At 45.8% G+C, this 27,544-nt stretch overlaps 1 protein-coding gene across 1 annotated transcript in view; it reads left to right on the top strand.

The window, feature by feature from the left end:
* Nucleotides 1-894: 894 nt before the first annotated feature.
* Nucleotides 895-27,544, top strand: part of TTC7A (tetratricopeptide repeat domain 7A) — a 191,029-nt gene continuing 164,379 nt past the window's right edge. Inside the window, exons 1-6 of the mRNA XM_079968587.1 lie at nucleotides 895-1,233; nucleotides 9,915-10,078; nucleotides 12,004-12,172; nucleotides 19,935-20,065; nucleotides 21,618-21,739; nucleotides 26,758-26,836. Coding sequence (XP_079824713.1) covers nucleotides 1,056-1,233; nucleotides 9,915-10,078; nucleotides 12,004-12,172; nucleotides 19,935-20,065; nucleotides 21,618-21,739; nucleotides 26,758-26,836 — 843 coding nt within the window. The 5' untranslated portion in view covers nucleotides 895-1,055. The remainder of the gene's footprint in view (nucleotides 1,234-9,914; nucleotides 10,079-12,003; nucleotides 12,173-19,934; nucleotides 20,066-21,617; nucleotides 21,740-26,757; nucleotides 26,837-27,544) is intronic.

The raw sequence follows: 27,544 nt of genomic DNA, 5'->3' as shown, positions 1-27,544 counted from the left end.
ATTTCTGCCCAGCATTTCTCATAATTATCTTTAAATAGACTCAGATTTTTTGCTGTTATATTTACCCCTAGGTATTTTACTTTTTTAACCACGTTCAACTCTGTCTCTTTCTGAAACCGTTCTGACTCTGTAACTGTCAAGTTTTCCCCAATACCTTAGTTTTCTGCTTATTTAACTTAAATCCCGCTACCCGACCAAACTCTTGAATTAATTGTAATACTTTTTTCGTGCTAGATTCTGGCTCCTGAAGGGTCAAAACTAGATCATCTGCAAACGCTTTAAGTTTATATTGTTTCGCTCCGACCTGAATACCTTCCACCAGCCGGTCCCCTCTGATCATGTTCAAGAGCACCTCCAGAACAGAGATAAATAACAGTGGGGAAATCGGGCAGCCTTGTCGTGTTCCTTTTTCAATTTTGAACTCTTCAGTAATCACATTGTTAACTAGCAGTTTAGCCTTTTGTTCTGAATAAATTGCGTCAATCCCGTTCCCAAAACTCCGTCCCACCCCCATCCCTTCCAAATTTCCCTTCATAAATTTCCAAGAAATATTATCAAAGGCTTTCTCCGCATCTATAAAAATTAAAACTGCTTTTGTGTTGATATTTGTTTGCAAAAGTTCCAAAATGTCAATTATGTTCCTTGTGTTAGCAAACAAATGTCTTCCTGGGAGAAAGCCTGCCTGGTCTTTGTGAATTACCTGATTCAAGACTTTTTTAAATCTACTTGCTAATATGTCTGCAAATATTTTGTAATCCACGTTTAGGAGGGAGATGGGGCGGTAGTTCTTAAGTTGAGTCTTAAGCTTCCTCTTAGCTGCCACACATCTGGATCACCGGGGCGTTTAGGGGATAGTTTTTGTGGGGGGGGGTTGGAAGGGGCACCACATCTGTCCTCCGCCGCAGCGCTGCTGAAGCCTCCCTTTCCACCAGGCGCCCGGGAGCGCGCGATCCTGCCCCTGCTGGGCGAGGGGAGGGGAACCCGGCTGTTCCCCAGGCGCACGCCCGGCTGCCCGGGACTTCCCTGTTGTACACGAGTCACCCACCCACGCTAAGATGGCTGCGAAAGGCTCGCATTTCCACCTGAAAATGGAAGAGGCGGTGGAGAGGTGCCGCGCCGATTGCCAGTGGGACACGCAGCTGGCCGTGGTGGAGCAGATGAGGACGCGGGCGGCCAGTCCCCGGCACAAGTGGGCCAAGGGGGGCGCAGCCGGTGCAGGAGCCCAACCGTCCGGTAAGTCGCCGCCGGGGATCCCGGCGCAGCCAGCAGCTTCTCTTCCCCAGGAAATGGAAGCAGCAGCAGCAGCAGCAGCAGCCGCGGCGCCCGCCCTCCTGTCTTCCCTTAGCAAGGAGTCGTCCTTTGGTCTCCCGGAGCAAAACCTGCCCGGACGGGAGAGTTGCACAATCTGTGCCCCGCTGCCTTAAGTTAGTTGCGCGCAGCCAGCTCCCATAGAAAGCCGCAGGGTTCAGCTCCCAAGTCATGTGAACTTTACGCACTGATTTCAGTCTAAGCGCAACTAACTTAGTCCGGATCCAACCACCCACCCATACTCTCTTTTGCAAGAGCAGCTAATTCATCCGCACCCCAAACAATGCTTGAGGGTGAGTTGGAAGGGGCTCCCAGGGTCATCTAGTCCAACCCCCTGCGATGCAGGAATCTCAGCCATAGCATCCGGTTACAGATGGCCACATCCAACCTCAGCTTGAAAACCTCCAAGGGAGGAGAGTCCACAATCTCCAACAGCTCTTAACTGTCAGAAAGTTCTTCCTGATGTTTAAGCACCCCTTTTGTTGTTAATCACTTCGTTAAATTTATACTGAGCTGATAGATCGTAGAAAACCTCAATGCAGTGTACAAAAGAAAACATTAGGACAGGCTTCCTCACCCTCGGACCTCCAGATGTTTTGAGACTACAATTCCCAGCATTCCTGACCACTGGTCCTGCTAGCTAGGGATCATGGGAGTTGTAGGCCAAAAACATCTGGCGAGCCGAGGTTGAGGAAGCTTGTGATAGGATTATTAGTAACAACTATTGAAACACTTTTTTAAAAATCCAGAAATAAAGTAAAAACACACCAGCGCTCTAAATACCTGGGTAGGTAGGCTTGTCTCAGCAAAAAATGTTTTTATCAGGCACATCATGAGCTTTGCCTCATGAGAGCCAAGTGCTTTTTTAAATGCAAAGTACAACCCCTGTGTTTCCCCAGAGGTGTAATTGGATCTGCACTCCACAGTTGCTTGTTCCCCGACACTCCTTTTGTGTCTTGTGTGTTGCTCTCAATGATTTTTCTCACACTTTACCCCCATTGGGAATAATCAGAGGATGCTGTTTTGCTCAAGAGGGCAGCCTCAAAGGAAATCAGCTATACAATGTGCAGGTTTACACAGAAGTAAGTCCCAGTGAAGCAGAAAGGGGCTTACTCTCTAGTAAAGCTGCTGTCCGGGACACAGTTCCCTGGAAGTAAACCCATCAAACACAATGGGACTTGCATCTGAATGAGCATAGGTTACATTGCTCAGCTAATTTCTGAGGGTCAGCTATCCTAAAATAATAAACTGAACTAATTCTCTGACTTCCTCCGTGCCAATATGTCATGGACGTCGGTAAAACTCGTAAGCGAGCACCACAGTTTGGGAAGGATGTTGGCCAACTGGAATGGGTGTGGAGAAGGGTGACCAAGTTGATGAAAGGTCTGGAAACCTAGCTTTGTATGGGGAACAGTTGAGGGAGTTGGTTTAGCCTGGAGAAGAGAAGACTGACAGGTGATATGGTACCCATTTTCAAGTTCCAGAGTTGTTGTCACTTGGAAGATGGCCAAGCTTGTTCCCTCCTGCTCCAGAGGGTAGGACTCAAACCAACGAGTTCGATTTACAAGAATGGAGATTCCGACTAAATAACTTTCTGACGGCAAGAGCTGTTCAACCTCGGAGGTTGGTGGACTCTCCTTCACTGGAGATTTTAAACAGAGGTTGGAAAGCCATCTTTTCGGGAACACTTTATCTGCAGTTTCTGCATTGCAGCGGGCTGGACTTGATGGCCTTTGGGGTCTTTTCCAACTCTGTCATTCCATGATTCTATGAAAGCTTCCACAGCTCCTCATTTACCTGCCATAGCAAAGAGGATCCTGCAGATGACATCAGTGAGCCTGCTGGGTTACCCTCCCCTCGTGTGATTCCCCTCCATTGCACTACAGTGGTGCCTTATGTTACGTTTGCTTCATGTTACGTTCTTTCAGGTTATGTCCTGCAGCGACCCGGAAGGCCCGGAAAGGGTTACTTCTGGGTTTTGCCGCTTCCGCGTGCGCAGAAGCGCTAAATTGCGCTTCATGCATGCACACAAATGCCAAATCACACCGCGCATCTGCGCAGATACGGCGCTTCAGGTTGCGCTCTTTTCATGTTGCAAACGGGCCTCTGGAACGGATCCCGTTCACAACCAGAGGTACCACTGTATTGGTTTTAACTCCATTTAGCTGATTCCTAGGACAGATGATGCTGTTGACTTCTCAAACCATTAGAAATAAAGGTTCGGCACCCTGCAATGTGCCTTCTTGGTTATGGCGCCAACATTGGATCACCCTCTCTTCAAATGTCAAGGAGATGGGTAACTATATAAACAGTTTAGAAGACATCTGAAGGCAGCCTTATATAGGGAAGCTTTTTAATGTTGAATGTTTTATTATGTTTCATGTTAGAAGCTGTCCAGAGAGGCAACCCAGTCAGATGGGTGGGGTACAAACAAACAAACAAACAAACAAACAAACAAACAAATAAATACAACAACAACAACAACAACAACAACAACAACAACAACAACAACAACAACACAATAAACCTTTTCTCAGTAAGTCCAGTTCTCAGCCCTCTTTGGGAAAAACCAGGCATAGGCAAACTCGGCCCTCCAGATGGTTTTGGCCTACAACTCCCATCATCCCTAGCTAACAGGACTAGTGGTCAGGGATGATGGGAGTTGTACAGTGGACGCTCAGGTTGCAAACGTGATCCGTGTGGGAGTCATGTTTGCAACCTACAGTGCCACGTCTGCGCACGCGCGGGTCACGATTCGGCACTTCTGTGCATGCGCAAAGCACAATTTAGTGTTTCTGTGCATGCACAAGCGCTAAAACCTGGAAGTAACCCGTTCCGGTACTTTCAGGTTTCGGCACATCTGTAACCTGAAAACACGTAACCCATAACCTGAAAACACGTAACCCGAAGTGTCTGTAACCTGAGGAATGACTGTAGTCCCAAAATATCTGGAGGGCTGAGTTTGCCTATGTTTGGGATAAACCATGACTGTTTTTAAATGAGTTTTGATGATATCTGAATCCTCTGTGAATCTCCCAGTGCAGACCAATGTAGCATCAGTAACAACAAATGGATGAATGTTGTATTTCAAATTGTTGTACCTCACCCTGAGAACTTACAGTGGAGAATGAGTAATAAAGTAAATGAATAGTAAATAATAATGATAATAATAATAATAGTACTTGAAGCACTGCACTTGCTGACACTGAGCCACCAGGCCCAGTTCAAGGGGTTAGTACTAACATGTAAAGCCCTAAATGTCTTGGGACACAATTAGCTAAAAGACCTCCTTCCTTTGCCAGTATCAGCCATCTTGGACTCTACCACCCACAGGTGAAACCTTGTTGGTGGTACTGCCTAGTTGGTGTTGCCCCATGACAGGGTTTTTTTCAGTGGCGGCTCCCCATCTGTGGAATGCCCTCCATGTTGAAGTGTACCTGTCTCTCTTATAATTGATTTCCAGGCAGAATCTGAAAACAGCTCTGATTACACAGTCTGAGAAATACAATTCTTGGCAACCCTGAAATCACTGGTTGAGATACTGTTTCTAACTGCTACCAGATTTTCATTTTTTTAACGTGTTTGCAACCCTGGGCTCCTTTGGGAGGTAGGGCGGGCTCTAACGTGAAATAATAATAATATTTCCGGAAGTGCAAGTGCCTCTTTAAAGGTTTAGGCCTTCCTCTTGTGTGCTGTAGGCTTTTCATCTCAGTGGGGTGGAAATTAGAGCAAGTGGGCGATGATTCATGTTCTTGCATCCTGTTTTAAGCCTTGTTGAGGTGGTAAAAGAAAATATTCTGTGGTCTCTTCTGTATCTCCGGGAAACATCGTAAGCACCATGTGTGTCTCGCTTGCATCTTGGACATAATAAACCTTCAAAGCGAAACTTTTTCGTTTTAAAAACATGGTGGGGGGGGGGGGAGAAAGAGGTTGAGTGAATTATTTGCCAGGTTCTTGCATTCCCTTTTCAGATCTCTGCCTCAGCTCAGGGCTGGAGAGCTGTTTTATTTCTCTGGAGGGGCTGCCCTGCCAAATTTTAAATTGGCCAGGCAGCCCCGCCCAAGAACATATGTGTTTATCCGTCAGAAGTATACTGGCACACATTTTTCTCTCATCCTCTACAGTTGGCAGCAGACCTCTGGGAAGTGTGTGTGAGAGAGGGAGCCCATCCTGGACTGAGTGAGGTCCTGCCGCTCAGCCACACTTTCCTCAGAGACCCTTAAGCAGGCCTGTTGCCTGGCAATGCCAGGGATGGCCCAGAAACGAGGGCGAAAATGCTGCATGAATGTACTTTGGGGTGTGCTCATGTGCACAGAAGCGAGTGTGTTTGTGGGGAGGGTGGCCATAGTCCCCATCTATACCTGAAGGAGTGTCTCCACCCCCATCATCCAGCCCGGACACTGAGGTCCAGCTCCAAGGGCCTTCTGGCAGTTCCCCCACTGCGAGAAGCCAAGTTACAGGGAACCAAGCAGAGGGCCTTCTTGGTTGTGGCGCCCGCCTTGTGGAACGCCCTCCCATCAGATGTCAAGGAAATAAACACCTGACTTTTAGAAGACGTGAAGGCAGCCCTGTTTAGAGAAGATTTTAAGGTTGGACGTTTTATCGTGTTTTTAATATTCTGTTGGGAGCTGCCCAAAGTGGCTAGGGAACCCCAGGCAGATGGGTGGGGGTATAAATAATAAATAATAATAATAATAATAATAATTAATTATACTTTGGCTGCACCCAGCACTGACATGTGGCCCTTGGAGGGTTGGCAAACAGTCGCCCAAGTCGTCTTCCTTCCCCCCCACAACTGAAGTTGAGCAGTTATTTCAATGGGCACTGAGGACTCCCTTTGTTGTGTAAAAGAGGTCACTCTGAGCTTTTCAGGGAAAAGCGTTTCCTGTTTTTAAGATCCTCTTATTGTCCACTGTGACCACCCCTGTCCAACTCTCTGCAAATGGCCAGTAGCTTGTAAGCAGCCTTTATGCACTTACTCACTTTTCCGTTGCTACTTGTCTCCTTCCATTGCGAATGAGGTTTTCTGCTTAGCTAGGAAACTGCTGTTGAAATTTAGAGCGCTACCGTTTCAGTCGTTTTCAAGCTGTGTTCCACGGGATTCCTTGGAAGGTTACCAGAGGTCTCACAGTGAGAAAAAACAGCCGTGGAGGACAAACTCCTGAAAACACCTTTTCTCAAAAAAGTCCATAGTTGTCTCTTGTACAAAATAAAAGGAGTCCTTAATGCCCATTGAAATGACTGTTCAATGCAGTTGCTAAAACAAAATGAAGACGACTTAGATCATAGAATTGCAGAGTTGGAAGGGGCCCCAAGGGACATCTAGTCCAACCCCCTGCAGTGCAGGAATCTCAGCTAAAGCATCCATGGCAGACGGCCATCCAACATCTGTTTAAAAACCTCCAAGGAAGAAGAGTCCACAGAGACGATCAGGCAGGTTCCTGTCCACCTTTTCTATGATGTTCAGCCACAGGGAAGGGCATTGTGTGGCAGCCTTTGGCAACCTGGCACCCTTCAGGCGTTTTGAACCACACACTTGTGCTGGTTGGGGCTGATGGGAACTGTAGTCCAGAACATCTGGAAGGCACCGGGTTGGTGACAACTTCTGTAGTTTATATGGGGAGACTGTGGCTAATTCCTGGTTTAATTGCTTCAGCTGTGAAGAGAGGAGTAATGGGACCCAGCAAGACTTAACAGCATGAGAGCTGTTAGCCATGATCGGGCAATGCCCTAGACTACTGCAGTGCTCTGTACATGGGGCTGCTTTTGAAGATGGTTTGCTCATTAAAGCTTCTGTGTTCCTCTACACAGGAGCAGGAATGTGATGAAAAGTCATACCTCCTAGTATCTGTGCACACGGTGCAAGGCAAAAAGGTGAAAAGGTAAAGGACCTCTGGACAGTTAAGTCCAGTCAAAGGCCACTATAGGGTGTGCCGCTCATCTCGCTTTCAGGCCAAAGGAGCTGGCGTTTGTCCACAGACAGCTTTCTGGAACACTGTGATGGAAACCAGAGTGCACGGAAACGCCGTTTACCTTCCTGCCACAGCAGTACCTATTTATCTACTTGCACTGGTGTGCTTTCGAACTGCTAGGTTGGCAGGAGCTGGGACAGAGCAATGGGAGCTCACCCTGTCACAGGGATTCGAACCGCCAACATTCTGATTGGCAAGCCCAAGTGGCTCAGTGGTTTAGACCACAGCACCATCCACATCCCGAACACGGTGCAAACATATATAGAGGCAGCCTTTGTGTGTACAGTTGTGACTAGACACATGCTTGCTGTGTGTGTAGAAGCCAGGGCAACCTGGCACATCCCCAAACCCCCGCAGACGAGCATGGAGTTATGTACAGTCATACCTCATGTTATGTCTGCTTCATGTTACATTCTTTCAGGATATGTCCCATGGTGACCCAGAAGTACCGGAAAGGGTTACTTCCGGGTTTCGCGCATGCACAGAAGCGTGAAATGACATAACACACATGCACAGAAGCGGTGAATTGCAACCCATGCGTGCACAGACGCGCCACTTTTCATGTTGCGAACGGGCCTCTGGAACGGATCCTGTTCGCAACCAGAGGTACCACTGTAGACCGAGGATAGCTAATATTAACTGATGAACCCGTGTGCTTAACAAAGCAATCTGTTAGGTACAGGCTGGGAATATGGATTTTAATTTAGGTTGAAACCGGAGCTGCCCTTTGTGAAAGGGGTCCAATGCTGAAACCGTCATGGTAGACCAGCCTTATTCAGCCTGGTGCCTCCCAGATGTTTTGGATGGACTACAACTCCCACCAGCATGTGCTAGGCAGGGTTAATAGGAATTGGAATCCAAAACATCTAGGTGCCACAGTTTAAGAAGGATATTGACAAGCTAGAATGTGCACAGGAGAAGGCGACCAGGATAGCAAAAGGGTCTGGAAACCAAGCTTTATGAGGAAGAGTTAAGGGAGTTAGGTATGTTTAGCATGGGAAAGAGTAGATTAAGAGGAGATATGATAGCCATCATTAAATATCTAAAGGACAGCCGCATGGAAGAGGAAACAAGCTTGTTTTCTCCTGTTAGAACCTGTACCAGTCGATTCAAGTTACAAGAAAGGAGATTCTGACTAAATGCAGGAATAAACTTTCTGACAGGAAGCTGTTTGGCAGTGAGAGGTGGTGGACTGTCCTTCCTTGGAGGTTTTTAAGCAGAGGTTGGATGGCCACCTGTTATGGATGCTTCAGCTGAGATTCCGGCCTTGTAGTGTATTCGACTAGCTGACCCTCAACTCTACAATTCTGTTGTTCTGTCTGGAGGGCAGCAGGTTGAGGGAGGCCGCTGTTGACCCATCGGTATGCACTTCAAACAACGGTGAAGAGTGAAGGACTTTTCTGTGTGCATTGCATGCTCAAGTTCGGTTTAATTGCTTTGGGAGCTCGGCACACTTGCCTTTCGCTGGATGGTGTCTTGTTGCCATAACCCAGAGCCCCGCAGGTGCTCCACTGTGTGCGAAGCAGCTGTTCGAGTGCGTGCGCTTCCCCGCTGGGTTGAACAGAGGTGCCGTCTCTTACGTTCCCTTTTGTATGCTTTGCATTCCTTTCTGCTGAAGCGAGTGCCTCTTGCAGGCTGGAGTGCTCTGCAAGAAATCACTTTGAATCTACTCAGGTAATGCCACTGGAGCAGAAGCACTTCTGTAAGAAAATGTATGCTGCTCCCTCCCTCCAACTTATGTTTATACAAACAGAAACCTTCTTAATTTTGACTGTATCTGGGCAGCTGGCTGGTTGCCCATGTAAGCTCAATGACTTATCGTGTCTCTAAAGCATGGATGGGAGAAACAGTGGCCCACCATATGTTGCTGGACTATAGCTCCCATCAGTCCTGACCATTGGGCATGCTGGCTGAGGCTGATGGGAGTTGAAGTCCAACAACGCCTGGATGGCCACTGGTTCCCCTATCTCTGCTCTCATTTTAGAGCAATATATTATTTGGCTTGGTGGTGCTATTCTTGCTGGAAGTTAGACTAGACCCAGTCTTTATTGAACATTCCTTCTGATTTGTTTGTAAGAAATTCATCAGTATTCATCACGATTTGCTTGCCTGGTGGTTACACCTTTTCCCTATTAAGCATTCCTTCATCCCATACTTCTTAGTGCATTAGCCTGTCGTTTTCCTAATTGCAAAATGTTGATCCTATGCATGCTTATTTAGAAGTAAGTTCCTCAGTGTTCAAAGGTTTACTCCCTAGGATCGTTGCCTTAAGTCTGAAACCAACCTATACAATTTGGCATCGGCCAGCTTCCTAGGAGGGCGAGAAAATTATGCCCATTCCTTGAAGCTGAAATACGATGTATTTCCAGTACAGATTTTTCAGGGCTGAAAAATCTCTGTATTCCCTTTGAACAAATGCAAAATGGTCGTTGCCTGTGCCAAAAATGAGCAGAGAATCGTCTGAGCTTGTTGTTTTGTAGGCGACTAACTTTTGCTCTCAGTATTTTAACTTCCTTATGTAACAAAATGTTTATATAGCGGATAACTTCTGTGTTTATCTTTGTGGCCTGCTATAGATGAGAACATGACATTGAGTGTGTGACTTTCCTTTACTCTGTCTACTCTGTCCTGCAGATGACTATGGGAACCTTTTAGTTGCAGAGGCACTGCTGGAGCTGTGCTTGAACGAGAACCTTGCCAAAATCAAGGACGCCGTTCCATTAATGGAAAAATCTGAGCCCAAAATGAGCGACGCCAAAAAGTATTTGACGGGCATTCTAAACCGAGGGAAGTTGCCGGTAAGCGTCCTTGGCTGACATAAAACATGAGCATTTAACGTGCTGTTAATGATGCACAATTGCAAGGCTCAGATACGAAATGTTGGAACCCATCTGTCTCTCAGTCCTGCGTTTCATAAAAGACTCCAGTAAATAATTCCATTTCCTTTTGCTCCATTTAGGAGGGAAGAAAATCCTCCACTAGAATCTAATCCAGGCTTCCTCAGCCTCGGCCCTCCAGATGTTTTGAGACTACAGTCCCCGTCATCCCTGACCACTTGTCCTGCTAGCTAGGGATCATGGGAGGCCAAAAACATCTGGAGGGCTGAGGTTGAGGAAGCCTGATCTAATCCATTGTCCTTGCTGCAGGATTCTGTGATCTGCTTCACACATCACATTGTTATTTATTTATTGTTATTTATTGAATTTGTATATTGCCCTGTATCCGAAGATCACAGGGCAGTTTACAATGTAAAAACGCAAAAACATAACGTAATAGCAAACAATAACAATAACCTACACAGACACAGTTTGAAAGATCTTATATGAACATCTTCACATTCTAAAAGGGAACAAAATAGTGCAAATGAGGGGGTTTTCAGTGTTTGCCAAAATTTTGTTATGCTTTTGGGGGGAAATTAAAGTATTCAGGAAAGAAACCTATTTCTTTCCACCCAGATTTCATTTAAACTATAGTTAAAAACAAACACTATTTCAAAAGCGACAAATAAAAATCAATTCATTCCTATACAGTTCATTTCACCATACATTCTTGCTTAACTACATGAGACTTTTGAAATACCATATATAAGAATGTTTTGTTATCAATTAAACTCAATAAAGATTGAAAACAAACACACACTATACTTTAATGTGAATGCAAAATATGCTGGTACATAATTCTGAGAAGTGTTCTTGCTTTGCTCCTCCCCTGCTCTGCACTTTTTGCTGCTGTGCCACTAGGAAACAAGTCAGAGTGTCTTGTTGCGACATCTAAACCCAGGCTCATGGCTTAACCTTGAGTGGCTGAATTTCCCGCTCTTCCACAGGGCCATTCATGCCCCACAAATTGGGGAGAGATATTTGGCAGCTTTGGGGAGGCTGTCCAAAATCTGTTCAATTTGCATTGGGTGGAGCTATACAATTATTTCAGCTGAGATGGCACAGGAAGTTTCATTGCCACCGCTCCAATTGGTGGCTGGGTCGCCCCAGCCACTCTGGCCGGCTCCCGACAAAATATTAAAAAACACAATAAAACATCAGCCATTAAAAATTTCCCTGAACAGGGCTGCCCTCAGATGTCTTCTAAAAGTCAAACAGTTGTTTCTCTGTTTGACGTCTGATGGGAGGAGCGGCTGCCACTGCCGAGAAGGCCCTCTGCCTGGTTCCCTGTAACCTCACTTCTCGCAGTGAGGGAACTGCCAGAAGGCTCTCAGCGCTGGACCTCAGTGTCTAGGCTGAATAATGGGGGTGGAGACGCTCCTTCATGTATACAGGGCTGAGGCTGTTTAGGGCTTTAAAGGTCAGCACCAACACTTTGAATTGTGCTTGGAAACATACTAGGAGCCAAGGTAGAATGCATTGGACTGGCGTTATATGTTCCCAGTCACCAGTCTAGCTTCCACATTCTGGATTGGTTGTAGTTTCTGAGTCACTTTCAAAGGTAGCCTCATGCAGAGCACATTGCAGTAGTCCAAGCGGGAGATAACCGGAGCATGTACCACTCTGGGAAGACAGCGCGCAGGCAGATCTATGGAGATATTTCTTTCAAATGAATGAAAATGCCTTTGCTTATCACAGCTCAGTGTATACATCAAAGCTCACAAGGCTTGTGCATCGAGGCACTTGATTCTCCTTGAATTCAGGATTGGGGCTGAATGTCAACATTGCATTGTTCTGGTTGGGGGTCTGATGGATTATTGATGGAAATTGTTTCATTTCTCCAGCCAAAAGATTTGACAGAAGCCATGCTGATCCTGGCGAAGCTCCATTATGTCGAGGGCTCTTACAGGGATGCTCTCAGCATGTATGCAAGAGCTGGCCTTGATGACATCGCGGTGGAGAAGAAGCCTTTGTATATGCTGCGGCTGCTGACAGAAGCTTTTGTAATCAAAGGTAATGGGTTGCCCCCCCTCTGCTGGAACTATTTGGTGATGGTGATGATTTTGTGTGTCAGGGTTACAAAAAAGCATGAGATCTGAAAAGGTCGAAGGGAACTGCTGCTGCTGATACCTTACCAGTCCAGACTGGCACCACCCCCTGCCTCTTGGGGTCAGGATCCTTCTTTTTCATGCAGCCTAAAATGACGTTGGGACGCGGGTGGCGTTGTGGGTTAAACCACAGAGCCTACTTGCCGATCAGAAGGTCGGCAGTTCGAATCCCCGCGATGGGGTGAGCTCCCGTTGCTCGGTCCCAGCTCCTGCCAACCTAGCAGTTTGAAAGCATGTCAAAGTGCAAGTAGATAAATAGGTACCACTCTGGCGGGAAGGTAAACGGCGTTTCCGTGCGCTGCTCCGGTTTGCCAGAAGCGGCTTAGTCATGCTGGCCACATGACACGGAAGCTGTACGCCGGCTCCCTTGGCCAATAAAGCGGGATGAGCGCCGCAACCCCAGAGTCGGTCACGACTGGACCTAATGGTCCCTTTACCTTAAAATGACGTTAGCTTTTTTTGCTGCATTACCCCACTGTTGGCTCTTTGCCTTAACCTCTCACTTTTCTCAGTAGTGCGTAGCTAGTTATCTGAATCATATGGCTCTTCTTCCCTCTGCATAACACTTTGCATTTGTCCTTGCTGCTTTTTCAGGCTTCAGGGTATGTGTGTGTGTGGAGGAAAATACATCTCTTGATGCCTGTTAACCCTATTTCATTTGGTGGGAGTTGGGTGTCGCAGAAATGCGTTATTTTTCTGGAGGAACTTTGTAAAAACCCTCTTGCGATCTTCATCAGTGCTTTTCTTTCTATGAATGTTGCTGGAATAGTTGCTATCTATCTCTCTGTCGATCTACCTTTCCTATTCTCCTCCTTTTCAGCATGCCTTCCAGCTTGTTAGGTGGATGGGAGCTCTGGGATGACCTCCGACTGGTATGTAAAGCTTGAAACTGAACTCCACATGTACCATTGGAATGAGCCTTGCAGTGAGTGTGCCGTTGGTCAGTTTGATGTGCGCATGTTGATCTCTCTGCACGCTTGATGTGTCTTGATGGTTTTGCTGCTTTGTTGGCTTCTGTGCATATCCAGCAGAAGGGGTTAACCTTGCTGGATAATGACATCTGGAAAGGACAGTTTTGTGAGTGAGGCCACATCCACAGCAGACGTTTCAAGCGCCATGATGCCACGGTCATCGCTTCCTGCAAAGAATTTTGGGAACCATAGTTTGTTAAGGGTGTATTTATTTAATGTAATGTAATATTTAATGTAGGGACACGGGAGGCTTTGTGGGTAAAACCACAGAGCCTAGGGCTTGCCGATCAGAAGGTCGGCGGTTCAAATCCCCGCGACAGGGTGAGCTCCCTTTGCTCAGTCCCTGCTCCTGCCCACCTAGCAGTTCGAAAGCATGTCAAAGTGCAAGTAGATAAATAGGTACCGCTCCGGAGGGAAGGTAAACGGCATTTCCGTGCACTGCTCTGGTTCACCAGAAGTGGCTTAGTCATGCTGGCCATAGACCTGGAAGCTGTACGCCGGCTCCCTCGGCCAATAAAGCGAGATGAGCGCCGCAACCCCAGAGTCAGTCACGACCTTTACCTTTACCTAATATTTAATGTATTTTTTAAAAAAAATAATATTTATTAAAAAATTTAAAGGTTACAAAAAGCAAAAGTAAAAACACCATATTAAACAAAAACAAAACAACACCTCACAATAAGGAAGAAAGAAGAAAAGAAAAGAAAAAAAACACACACACAACTAATCTTCCCATAACTTATCTTTCATTAGCTTATTTCCTTGACCTCCTCACACCTCCCTTTTTTGTATTCTAATTCGGTTAACTATTTCAGCAAATCCTTTCCATCTTTTCCAATTTTTGTTCTGTAATTTATCTCAATTTGATGTAACTTTCCCTCCTTTCACCAATTAACAGTCTATTTTTTCCTAAACCCTTATAACATTTCTGCTAAAACCACATAACTTCATTCCAACATCCTTCTAACATTCATTAATATTTAATGTATTTTTAATCTTTGTTGGAAGCTGCCCAGAGTTGCTGGGGAAACCCAGCCAGATGGGTGGGGTACAAATAATAAATTATTATTATTAGTGCTGAGAGTTGTCAGGAGACCCCTATTCCTCCCACAGAGCTACAGTTCCCAGAGTAGTTTAGCCAGTGCTTTTTTTCGGGGGGGGGGGGGGACGCAGCGGGACACATACCCCTAAACATTTTGTGAACCAAAGTCTGGCCTCATTGAGGGGCAGTAATTCAATAGGAGTAGGAAAATGAGAGTACCCCTAAACATTTTTTAGGGGGGGGGGAAGCACTGGGCTTAACTACCACAATATTTCTTGCACCACAGGTTCCCCATTAAGCTCAGGCTTGTAGGAGACAGCCATTTGGTAGAAGTTGAAGGCCCTCAGGTTGAAAGAAGTTCCCCAGCTCTGGTGGATCGCCTTAGGGGCTGACAAATTTATTATGGCATAAACTTGTTGTGGAGCAGAGTATCCTGAAAGCTTAGTTATTGCAATGCACTTTATGTGGGGCTTCCCTCATGCCTGGTTCAGAAGCTCCAGCTGGTGCAAAACACATACAACTCCAGTGCTCAGAAGTCTGCTCTGGTTGCCCATACGCTATCAAACCAGGTTCAAAGTTCTTGCATTCATTTAGAAGAGTCTTAACAATTTGGGTCCAGGATACCTCAAGGACCACATAATCCCTTATATCTGTGACTGGTCAAGGAGGTTTTTGCAGGCGTCACTGTCAGTGGCACTTCAGGGCTCAGGTACATAGCTTGAATCCACTAGGAGCCGTGCATTCAGTATTGTGGGCCTAATTTCCCTCCCAGGCGAGGTCAGACAGGTCTCCTCCCTGCTGATCTAAAGGCACCTGCTGAAGACTTATTCCAGCAAGCATTTAATCAATGTTTGATTTTATAACCGATTTATTATTATTATTTTTGAGTTTATATCCTTGTGAACCACTCTTGTAGTTAGGCGGCTTATAAATTGTTTAAACAGAGTCTGTTGGGGATTAAGCCCCTAAGAGCACATCTGAGCTTCCTGCTGCGCAGACAGACATGCTTAAGACTGCCAGTCACTGGCCTAACATTTTCTCTTAAGATCAGGTCAGTTGGTGTAATCTAGGATGGACAGACATTGCCCCATGGTAGCAAATTTATTTATTAAATTTATGTACCGCCCTTCATCTGAGGATCAAAGGGCGGTTTGCAGTATACGCAGACACTGGAGTTCTTGGACTATTTTTGTTGTTGCCTGACCTGAGTAGACCTTCTAACATCCCCGGGGGAGCTGCTGCATCCTGACCAGAACAACACGCAAGCAGTGTGGGGAAAGAATAATGGTCTCTAGGGAGGGACACAGGTGTTAGTTGTTGTTGTGGAAGGCTCAGTTCCTTAAAACAGCCTCGGTTTACTAAAACTGCCCAAGCTGCAAGTGTCATCCAAGGCCTAAATATCATACCCTCCAATATTTCTCCCATGAAAATAGCGACACCCTATTCCATACCCTCCAACATTTCTCCCGTGAAAATAGGGACATCCTATTCCATACCCTCCATCATTTCTCCCATGAAAATAGGGACATCCTATTCCATACCCTCCATCATTTCTCCCATGAAAATAGGGACATCCTATTCCATACCCTCCATCATTTCTCCCATGAAAATAGGGACATCCTATTCCATACCCTCCATCATTTCTCTCATGAAAATACGGGTGCCCTAAAGAAAAGTGGGACATTCTGGGATCAAATCAGAAACCGGGATGGCTTCTGTAAATCTGGGACTATCCCTGGAAAATAGAGACACTTGGAGGGTCAGAAATATGTGCAGCTGCTTAGAGAGAGGAAGGTTCTTACTTTTATTCTCAGCGGCACCCTAAGAATGTGTGTTTCTGATTGGAGCTTGATTTTCATGCCTCTTTATGCTTTTGCATGCTTGTGCCTGTGTGGGAGGATGTGAGAAAATGCATATGGTGCTGCATGTGGAAGACAGCAAAGCTGTGCATATATATATTTTTCTGCAGTCCTGCAGCCAGTTAAATTGGCGATGTGGCACCTTCACCTCCCCTTTGGCCCAATGCGAGGCAGAATGCTCTATCTCAGAGATGAGGATCCTGTAGCCTTCCAGGTGTTATTATTTATTATATATTTAGTTGTAGCCCCACCGTTTCTCCTAAATGCGGCTTACAGATGAAAACAAGAACGGCCCCAAACCTAGAAAAAATCAAATCATTAAAATACGATTAAACATGGATAGAATTAAAACCATATGGATTTTAAATTTGTTTAAAGCAGGGGTTGGACTCCCAGCTCCCATCAGGTCCACCAGCATGTCCAATGGTCATGGATGATGGGAGTTGTAGTCCAGCAACATTTGGAGGACCACAGCTTTGCCTGCCTCCATTCTGTCTCTTCTTCTTCTTCCTCCTCCTCCTGAAGCCACACAGAAGTGAGGCAAGGGAGCATCTCTTCAGATCTTTCGTCTTATATATGATTTGTCGTGAGCTGCATGCATCCATGCGGACGTTTGCCTGTTCTTTATTTGTGTGTGTTGAGTCATGTGATGCTTTGTTCTTTGCCCCTTAGCAGCTTTGCGTGGTGGAGAGAGCATCCTTTTCAGGAACAGGAAAAATAAAAGGAAGGCCCCCCAGGACCCCCCCCCCCAAATAAAGACACAGTTCACACAACATTTTTGTTTTGGTTTTTGGCATAATTTTGGCCACGACTTTATTGAATTACAGTATGTGAGTGGTTGCTTAGGCTTTGGTTAGCGACTGTCTGTTCCCACATAGAGGTAGGAACAGAACTGACAACCGCAAGCCTGCAGAAGTCAGTACGGGTAAACATTTTTGGGGAGAGAATAGAGCTGGGCGCCAGGCTCTCCCCTCTCCCCAAATGCACCCAGGGGCTCTTGCGTGGCACTAGCCCCTTGCCAGGGGTTCGGACAAGAGCATGGCGAGCCCTTGGATTCCTTTACCGGAATGCCCTTGCAGCAGCAGCATTGGAGGGGCAGGCACAGCCAACCACATCCCCTCCACCAACCAAAATTAACCAATGCCTATCCGCAACCTTACAAGTTGTGATGATTTGCTATGCGGTAGGCAAAAAACCAAATGGCACCAGTCAATCACCCAAATGGTAAAAATTCCTACCGGGCCCCTGCCCCAAAAGCAGATGACCCCATGACAGGCATAGCAAGGTCAGTGCAAACAAACCCCAAATATAGGGAGGGTGGCGGGTAATCCGATGTGCGCAGCGAAAAGAGGAAGCTCAACGCTGCACACAGGGAATAAATAGCACCCCCATCAATCAAACAATTTTGCAACATTAAATTTTCCCCAGCAACAATTGGAGGTGCCCTATCAAATTCGTGGCCATCCATACTAACCCCCCCAGCAACGGGGGATGTCATGGTTGCCCCCACCACAACACGTGCTCTCCATGAAGGTGAACCTGCTTTCCCGTTCCCAAACCTCCTCTGTACATTCTGTGCAGTTTCCGAGTAGGCAGGGCAGAGGACGAAATCCTGTGTGTGGTGCAGAGGTGTGAGTGGTTGAAAGAGGCAAGAACGAGGGGCAGGTGCTGCCTTGTTTTGAATCTGACCATTGGCCCACTTTGCTCAGTAAGATCTGCTCCAGTTCCCATAATCCCCTGCCTGCATGGTCAATGCTCAGGGATGTATTTGTTTATTTTATTTAACAAACTTTATATACCACTAAGCTGTAAAAACAACCACCACCACCTCAAAGTGGTAATAATAATAATAATAATAATAATAATAATAATAATTTATTATTTATACCCCGTCCATCTGGCTGGGCCTCCCCAGCCACTCTGGGCGGCTTCCATAGAAACCAAAAATACAGTAAAATATCACACGTTAAAAACTTCCCTGAACAGGGCTGCCTTAAGATGTCTTCTGAATGTCAGGTAGCTGTTTATCGCTTTGACATCTGCTGGAAGGGCATTCCACAGGGCAGGTGCCACGACCGAGAAGGCCCTCTGCCTGGTTCCCTGTAGCTTTGCTTCTCTCAATGAGGGATGATGATGATGGTGATGAAATTATCAGTAAAATACTGTTAAAGCAGGTATTAAATATTCAACATTGATCAAAATAAACAATAAGCTAAAATCAGATGAAAACACATGTAGCCTGGATAGGCTTGCTAGAAGATTTTTTTTTAAAGAAAAAAGTAGGTTTTATAAAAGATTTTCTTGGGTTACTAAAGTACGTGCATTGTCTCTATTTTCAGGTTAAAGAGTCTTTTCTACAGATCAGTTACGTTTGACATGAGACATTAATGTTATATATGGTATAAGGTTGGGGGAGAAAAGAAGTGCAGAAAGACTCCAGCAAAGACACCTGTTTGAGGTCAATTGGCAGGGAGTTCCAAAGTGTAGCTGCTGACACACTAAAAGATTGATTTTTGGGGGTTGAATTGAATTGAATTTATTAATACGGTCACAGACCAGCATCAACACACACAATAACACAGATCATAACAAATATCAGAAATACTAGGGACAATATGAATATAACAGGGCTCTAAATACAAAAATTAAAATTAATTGTTCGCGTGCCCCCTGTAATTAACATTTAGGGGTTTGAACATTATGGGATACCACTTGCTTCCTGCGATTGATTGCAGACGCACAGAATTTAGCTACATTTAATGTAGTCTTGGGATTCTTGTCCTCTAACAGTAGTTTTAAACTATGGTATTCCGAATCTTTCCTGGACTTTTGCAAAACAGGTGTAATAAAAGTCAAACGTATATCCTCGTAAAGACGACAATGTAATAGTACATGTGAGGCAGTTTCAACTTCCAACGAACCACAAGGACAGACCCGTACTGTGTATGGTTTACCCTCAAATCTGCCCTGAAGTAAGGCAGAAGGAAGAACATTAAATCTGGCGAGGGTAAAAGACCGTCTGTATTTGGGTACCTGAAGACCTGACAGATAGTTAGCTGGAGAGGCTTACTTCTCATCTTTATACATCAAATCAACATATGCAGGCCATGCCCCCAGCTTCGAGTGATATTGGCGCCGAATGGCCCCCAGTAGCAATTGAAAAGATTTTTGGGGGTGTGGTGGGGACTGTGAAATAAGTATTCTGTGGCATCTGGAACAGTCCAACCTCTGCAGATCAAGGTGTCCCAAGTGGGCATATATTGGGTAAGGCGATTCTTAGAATATAGAGTCATTTCCCCAATTAAAAACACCTAGGGAGTTAGACCGGAAATACGCGAGCTATACAGTCATACCTCGGGATAAATACGCTTCAGGATAAGTATTTTTGGGCTGTGCTCTGTGGCAACCCGCAAGTAACGGAGCGTGTTACTTCCAGGTTTCGCCGCTCGCGCATGCGCAGACTGTCAAAATGATGTCACGCGCATGTGCGGGGGCGGCAAAACGTGACCCACGCACGCGCAGACGCGCAGACGTGTCTTACGTTCTGTTCAGGATGCGAACGGGGCTCTGGAACGGTACCACTGTAGTTTCAGAAATGGCGGCCACTGGTGGTGGTGAGGATAAACAAAACCTTGTGCAGGTGCAAAAGTGGGTTGTACGGGAAGTTGCAAGGTGTGCATGCGAGTGGATGGAGTGAAGGTGACACGACGTGATACATTAAGTGACAACTCAAGCCTGTTCATGGGCAATTTCCATCTTGGCTTTAATAAGAACTTGCTGTTGCTCTCCCTACAGGCTTGGCTCTGGAGCGCTCGCCCAATTCCATCGCTTCCCGGGCCCGTCTCTCCGAACGTGAGGAAGAAGTCATGGTTTGCTTTGAAAGGGCCTGTGTGATGGCTCAAGTGTTTCTACAGGAACTCGAGAAGGTAAACAAAAGCCTCCTTCAAAGGCCCTTTTAGCACTTTCTGAATGTTACGAGATGTGAAGCCTCCAAGGCTCTCATATCCCTACGGTATGTCTCCTAGAGAAGACAATCCTCCCTTTGAATGAGTGTTTGAAGCGCCATTTGCTTTAAAATCAAAGAATTATAATATGGAAGAACAGTTACTTTTAAGTTTTCCCTTGATATTTAGCAGGACCCGAACAGCAGCCTGAGGAGAAACAGAAGTCCCCCTTTCTGTATCGTGAGATGTGTAGCATTTCTGTTTGAACTGTAGTACAGTGGTACCTTGGTTCCCGAACTTAATCCGTTCTGGAAGTCCGTTTGACTTCCAAAATGTTCGCAAACTGAGGCGCAGCTTCTGGTTGGCTGGTTGGCCCCGGAAACAATGCCAACAGCCGAAACAGACATTTGGCTTCCAAAAAAAGTTCACAAAGCGGAACACTTACTTCTGGATTTGCGACGTTCGGGAGCCAATTTGTTCAGGAACCCAGCCATTCAGGAACCAAGGTACCACTGTAATGATTTCTAATTTTGCATCTATACCTATGTGCTGTATTTCCACTTATAGTTATTTCTAACTGTGAGTTATTTAGAAATTATAGTTATTTCTAAATTTGTACCTACGTGAAGATCTGCATATGCAAAATTTACGTAAATTGGTGTTTTCATTTTTTTCGGTGATACATTTCCTGTGTGTGCAATGAATTATTTACATTTAAATACCTTCTTGTTTTAAATATATTTGTTCATTGTAAAGTATCTATTTTAACACATTTTAATGATTTCTGTGTGCGTGTGTGGCATTATACAGTACATACTACAGTGGTACCTCAGGTTAAGTACTTAATTCGTTTCGGAGGTCCGTTCTTAACCTGAAACTGTTCTGAACCTGAAGCACCACTTTAGCTAATGGGGCCTCCTGCTGCCGCTGCGCCGCCAGAGCACAATTTCTGTTCTCATCCTGAAGCAAAGTTCTTAACCTGAAGCACTATTTCTGGGTTAGCGGAGTCTGTAACCTAAAGTGTATGTAACCTGAAGCATATGTAACCCGAGGCACCACTGTAGGTAGATGCTTCGCTCCTATGAGTCATAGAGATGTTACATGGTTATTCCAGGCCTGGGCGCACTCAGCTGAACAAGCCCACCAGCTGTGCAGTTCAGCCTGCAAAGTTCTTGGCAATCCTCCTTTTCTAGGCAGGCACCAAAAATTGAGGTTCTCGAGCCCCTAGAGAAACATCTTTTGTGAGTCTGCTGCTTAGCTTGATGGGTTCCAAGCTCTGCAGCAAATTGCCAGAAGTATACGGAGGTTTTCTGAGAAATGCAGGCATCTTGCCTGTGAAAACAGTGCAAAAATAGCCAAGCGAAACAACACAGATGATTTAGTGCAATTTTCAGTTTGTCTCTGCCTCGTCTCGGTTCCCAAACGTTAGCCAATTTCTCTGTCCTTTCGGGATGAAAAATAAAGACACAGTTTTAGCCAAAGGGCGGCTCCAGCTCACCTGCAAACAATGACGCCTCTTTTCCCCCGCTCTCAGAGCTTCGGCAACACGCATCCGAGAGGCATAAAGGGCACTCAAGCGTCGACGTTGGACTTTGAGCTGCCTTACTTCCTGGAAGCAGCCCTGCAGAGTGCTTATGTGGCCCATTTGAAAAGAGGGTAGGTAGCTGCAGGTTCTCTGCCATTTTGAATGACTGATGCTGAGCGTGGTTTCATGTAACTGGCTTCTGATGCCGTCCTAGGCAAAGCACAGACAGAAAAAGGTGCCAGGACCGCTGAACCAGTGCAACACATTGCTGCAAAATGGAAGGGGTGTTCAAACGAATCCCCTTGGACAGTCCTGAAGTGGAAGGAGGATTTTGCCTCCCTTGCTGCCACAACTGCCAGGCAGGGTAGGCCAGACATGCGAGAGACTCTCAGGTAGACTGCAACTCCCATTTGCTTATATTCCTTCTGAACCCAAGCAGAAGTAAGGCTATTCAGAGAGCAGGGAGTATCCCATTCCCTTGACCCTTGGTGGAGCTCAAGAGCCTGCTTATCCATTAAACCTGGACTCTGTTAAATTCCCTTTCAGACAGACATTAATTTTTAAGGAATTAATCAGAAATAAAATGCAAGAAGACAAGGACTGAACCCCCTGGCCACATCGGTGCAGCTGTTAGTTTATTTATTATATGTTTATTGCATTTGTATCACAGCTTTCCTTCCATAAAATACATACACACGTAATTTCATTTGTATGTTGCCTTATTGTGTGTTTACTATTCTGCCTTTGAACCACCCAGAGTGGCTGGGAAAACCCAGCCAGATGGGCGGGGTATAAATAATAAAATTTATGTATGTATGTATGTATGTATGTATGTATTTATTTATTTATTTTTACCATTATCTCAGTTAAAACCACGCTCAAGGCAGCTTACGACATGGAAAAAATACATAATTTGCAAACATAACAAATGTAATAATGATATAATAATAATAATTTATTATTTATACCTTTGACTGGACTTAACCGTCCAGGGGTCCTTTACCTTTACCTTACCTAGTGAGAAATAGCCCCAGGCACATACATACACAGTGCTCTTGTGCCTGATTGGGGGTGTTCCTCTGGGAACCCCTAAAATCTACGTCAACCCTGTGTTCTGTGCAAACTTACTCCCAAGTCAGTGTTCATAGGACTGCAGAACTAGGTGTCATTTAATCGCAAGCCTGAGTGAACCATTAGCGGAAGCATCAGCCTACGTCCCGGAACTATAAGAAAGCTGAGCCGTGTTTCTGCTCTCGGAATGTGAATCATTTCCCTTAAAATTCGGTTTTCAACACAAAGGGTGGGAGTCTGAGAAGACAAGTCACATAGCTTGAGTGGCACACATTTCTTTTTCTGCCGCAAGGGGGCACAAGAAGACCCCTTTATAAGTCAAGACTCTTGACGTTTTGGAACAGGGGAGGGACACTTGGTCATTATTATACGAGCGGAGTGGTTTCTATTTCCAGAAGTGGAATTATTTGGGAAAATGCTCTAAATAATGTAGAGTTCTTACAAGGAGACAGGCTGCTAATGTATCATGATTATTTTCCCTGCTGTCCTCCCATAAGAACCAGGGTGGTTAACAACATAGTACAATGAAGCACAAAATCATAAAAATTAGAGGGAGTTTTATCAACTATCTAGTTTAACCCATCGGGGGAAGCAGAAAACCAATCTCTCTCCCCTCTGCTCCCACCATTTCTTTCCAGTCCATGGCAGAAATTCCAGGTAATGCAAAGGACGAACATAGAATTCCAGGGACATTCACCTGGTATCTTCATTATATATTTTAGGCACCAGGCGAAAGCATTCCTCTTCAGCCAGGCCTCTGGCAGATTAATATTCTCTAACCTATTAAATATGTCTGTGGGAAAGGGGTTGGGTTCTTGTTTGGTTGTTTTGTTTTGATCATTTGCTTGTGTTTTTGTCTTGTATTTTATTCTGTGAACTGCCCTGAGATCTTGTGATGAAGGGTAGTATATAAATTTAATTAAACAGCAACAGCAATTCTTAAAAAAATATATATTAAATGGACACAGAGTTTAAACATCTAATCCAGGGTTTCCCAAACTTGGGTCTCCAACAACAGCTGGAGACCCAAGTTTGGGAAACTATTATCTAATCGGACGAATGAGTTGGTGTCAGAGCTGCCTCCAGGTCCCAGCTCACAGAGGACCAACGCTAGGCTGTAGTTATGTACAAAAGTCTTTATTGAGATTCAGTCTCCATTTTAAAGCCGCAGCGTGCAGCTCTACGTCCCGACCTTAGACCGGCGAAGTCCCGTCTGAGTCTCCTCCCCCACCACACCAGTTTAAGACTCTCGCTTTGCTCCACCTCTTCCTAAGTTCCTTTCTCCTCTGGGCCCTCCTGCCCGCTAGGGTCTCATCCTTCCTGGACTCCTCTGACGCTGACCCTGACGATTCTTGCCCCTCCTTCCGGCGGGCTTTAGGACCTGGTTCCCTATCCGGGCTACCTTCTGTGCCGCTCTCCTGTACCTTTGAACTTGGCACGCGCGCCCAGCCTGCAACTTTCCTCTTGACCGTTCCCTCGCTCTCCGATGGAGGCGTGGCCACCCCTGACTCATCTTCTCTCGCTGGTGGTGCATATGTGGGCTCTGACACCTGGGACTCCTCCCCCCCACTACGCTCTTTTGGGGAAGCTGGTCCTGATTTCCAACTGCTGCTCTGGGAGTCCCCGCTGGCCCCTTGCTTCTGGGGTGTCCCCCTTGGGTCGCCCCTTGCCCTGCCCATCGGCGCCCCCTTCTGTGAATCTTCCGATTCGCTGGAGAGGCTCATGGAATCTATCGGGCTGCTGTCATATTCTCCTACGCTGCCCTCGGATTGCTCCCCCTCGCTCTCCATCTCCTCTCCTCCCTGCGCTCCCGCTGAGTCCCTGACAGTTGGGAACTATATTGAGGATGGAGGGACCTGTGTTGGTGGACTCCAACCCCAATCAGCCCTACCAGAATAGCCAATGGTCTGGGATAATGGGAGAGCTAGTCCAGCAACATCTGGAGCTGCTGGTTCCACAGATCAAAGTGGTCCAGGGGACATATATTTCGGCAAGGAGATCCCACATCAACTGTCCCACAGCTGTTAAGGGCCTATGTAAAGGTAAAGGACCCCTGGACGGTTAAGTCCAGTCCAAGGCGACTATGGGGTTGCGGCGCTCATCTCGCTTTCAGGCTGAGGGAGCAGGTGTTTGTCCACAGACAGCTTTCTGGGTCATGTGGCCAGCATCACTAAACCGCTTCTGGTGCAACGGGATACAGTGACGGAAGCCAGAGCTCACAGAAACGCCGTTCACCTTCCTACTGCAGTGGTACCTATTTATCTACTTGCACTGGTGTGCTTTCGAACTGCTAGGTTGGCAGGAGCTGGGATGGAGCAACGGGAGCTCACTCCGTCATGGGGATTCGAATCGCCCAAGCGGCTCAGTGGTTTAGACCACAGCACCACCCGCACCCCTATATAAGGGCTTTATATAATACAGCAACACCTTGAACTTGGCAAGGCAGCAAATCAGCAGGCAGTGCAGATCTGTTAGCAGAGGTGTTATATGGTGGCAGGGTCTCGCTTCTGTCAGAAACCCCTCTGCAGCATTCTGCACTTTCCCGGTCAAGTGCATTCTCATACGAAGTGCACTGTGGTAATCCCATCTTGAAGACACCAGTGCTTGAATTACTATCACCAGCTGATGTTCCTACATATATTTGTTTTCAGTGCATGTAGGTGCTTCAGACCTGGTGGTCTGCAGTGAACGCACACGTCCTGCAATATAAAATGTTAAGTAGCCATCAGATTTGGGAAGAAGGGGCTTCATCAGAGGACATGTTCTTTAGTACGTTGTAACATAAACAACGATCCATTCAGGCTTCTGTTCATAAAATAGGCCTGCAAAGTACTCTTCGTTCAAGAAGAAGGAAGTCTATAGGTTCCTTTACACAACCTATAGAAGCCTGCCCCAGCCCAGTGCCCTTTAAATGTTTTGGACTACAGTTCCCATCAACCCCAGCCAGCATAGTCAATGGTTAGGGATGATGGAAGTTGTAGTTCTAAGCAACTGGAGGTTGTGGAGCTCTTCTTATGTCTATGGCATGATTTCCAAAACTTGGGTCTCCACCTGTTTTTGGACTACAGTTCCCATCATCCCAGATCACTGGTCCTGCTAGCAAGGGATGATGGGAGTTGTAGTCCAAAAAAACAGCCGGAGACCCAAGTTTCGGAAGCCCTGGTCTATAGCATACGTTATACCCACCCCCATTCTATTTTCTTCTTCTTTGGCAATCACTCGCAGCCGAGTAAGATTGTCTTCCATGAGCACAGTTTTAAAACAGTGAGTCCGTAAGTGACTGTGGAGGCCAATTCGGGATCCACACATCCTTCCACAGTGGGGACATAGGTTTCCAGACGGGAGTTGATCACGGTAAGGGTTTGCCAAATGTGCCTTCCTCTTAGAACGTTTCTCCCTTTCGTCCTGAGTTTGAGCGTCTTCAAAGCCTATGGCACCTTTGGTAGAAGCTATTCTCCAACTGGAGCACTCGCAGGCCAGTGTTTCCCAGTTGTCGGTGTTCATGCTACATTTTTTTTATAGATTTGCCTTCAGAGAGTCTTTACACCTCTTTTTTTGACTATCAGCATTATGCTTTCCATTTTTAAGTTCGAAATAGAGTAGTTATCATCATTTTGTCATCATTTCACCATCGTGGCAACACTGTGAGGTAGAACAGACTTAAGCCATTGAGCTTGGCCCAACCAAGATCATCCAGTGACCTTTATGGGTGAGTGGAGGTGTGGGCCCAAGTCTGTACTCCTAGACTGCTGCTTGAACCACTAAACCTAATCTTATATGCCAAGAACAAAGTAATAAGATGCTATCTTTCAAAAGAGCTTTAAAACAGGATGCAGGAGAAGCTTCCAAATGTCTCCTGTACTCATCAGAGACCGTCTCATATTCCACCATCTGGGATGAGCTATCCTTTGAAGGTCTCATTCATTTGTTTTTTATTACCATTAGCCCAACCTGAGCATGATTGGGTATTTTTTTTGAAATGTCAGAGATGTTCTGTTTTTCCCTCTCTCTCTTCATCGTGTTAGTTCACAATCAAATCAGCCCTAATTTACATTTCTTGCCGTTTCCTTCCTCATAGCAACATTGTAAAAGGAATACGAAACCTCCGAGACTTATTGCGGACCATGGAAACGAAGACTACCCAGAGCTTCAGAATGGTAAGCCCAGTTCATCAGGAGATGAGGGAGCCCTTCTTTTGGCAGATGGCAATTTGAGGAAAGGAGAAGGGGGGAAAAGACAGTTAGGGTTCTTTAGTACTGTTCCTTGCTATGGACTGTGAGTCCAGCCTTTTGCATTGTTTAATGGGATAACAAGGTTGGATGGAATTGGAATTGGGAAACACCCATAGAGAGAAGTTCTGATTTTAGGCTGACTTTTGCATGCCTGTTTTGCTTACTAGGTTCTTTTCCACACGAGCACAATTGCAAAATCCGGTGACAAAATACGTTGCTTATGATTGGCATTTCTCAGCCCAATGCTCAGTTGTTTTCTTCAGCTTTGTCTAAGAGCTCTGTGAATGTTGCAATTTTGTGAAAAGAAAATGCAGTACAGTGGTACCTCGGGTTAAGAACTTAATTCGTTCTGGAGGTCTGTTCTTAACCTGAAACTGTTCTTAACCTGAAGCACCACTTTAGCTAATGGGGCTGTTATGTACTGAAGTTCTCACCCTGGGCCAGCAGGGGGATACTGTAGATAGTTATGCAAATAAGGGATCGAAAGTGACGTTCAGTGATTGGATAGTTTTAGAAAGTTTTTACAGTAACATTGTACTGGAGCTCTATATAAGCAGGCTGACTGAACCCTTCAGTCCAGTTCTGTCCTGGCCTGTGCATAAACAAGAGCTGTTTGAAGAATCGCTGTGTCGT

This window comes from Podarcis cretensis, assembly GCF_951804945.1.
Source record: "Podarcis cretensis genome assembly, chromosome: 3".
Lineage (NCBI taxonomy): Eukaryota > Metazoa > Chordata > Lepidosauria > Squamata > Lacertidae > Podarcis > Podarcis cretensis.
This window is presented reverse-complemented; position numbering and strand designations above follow the sequence as displayed.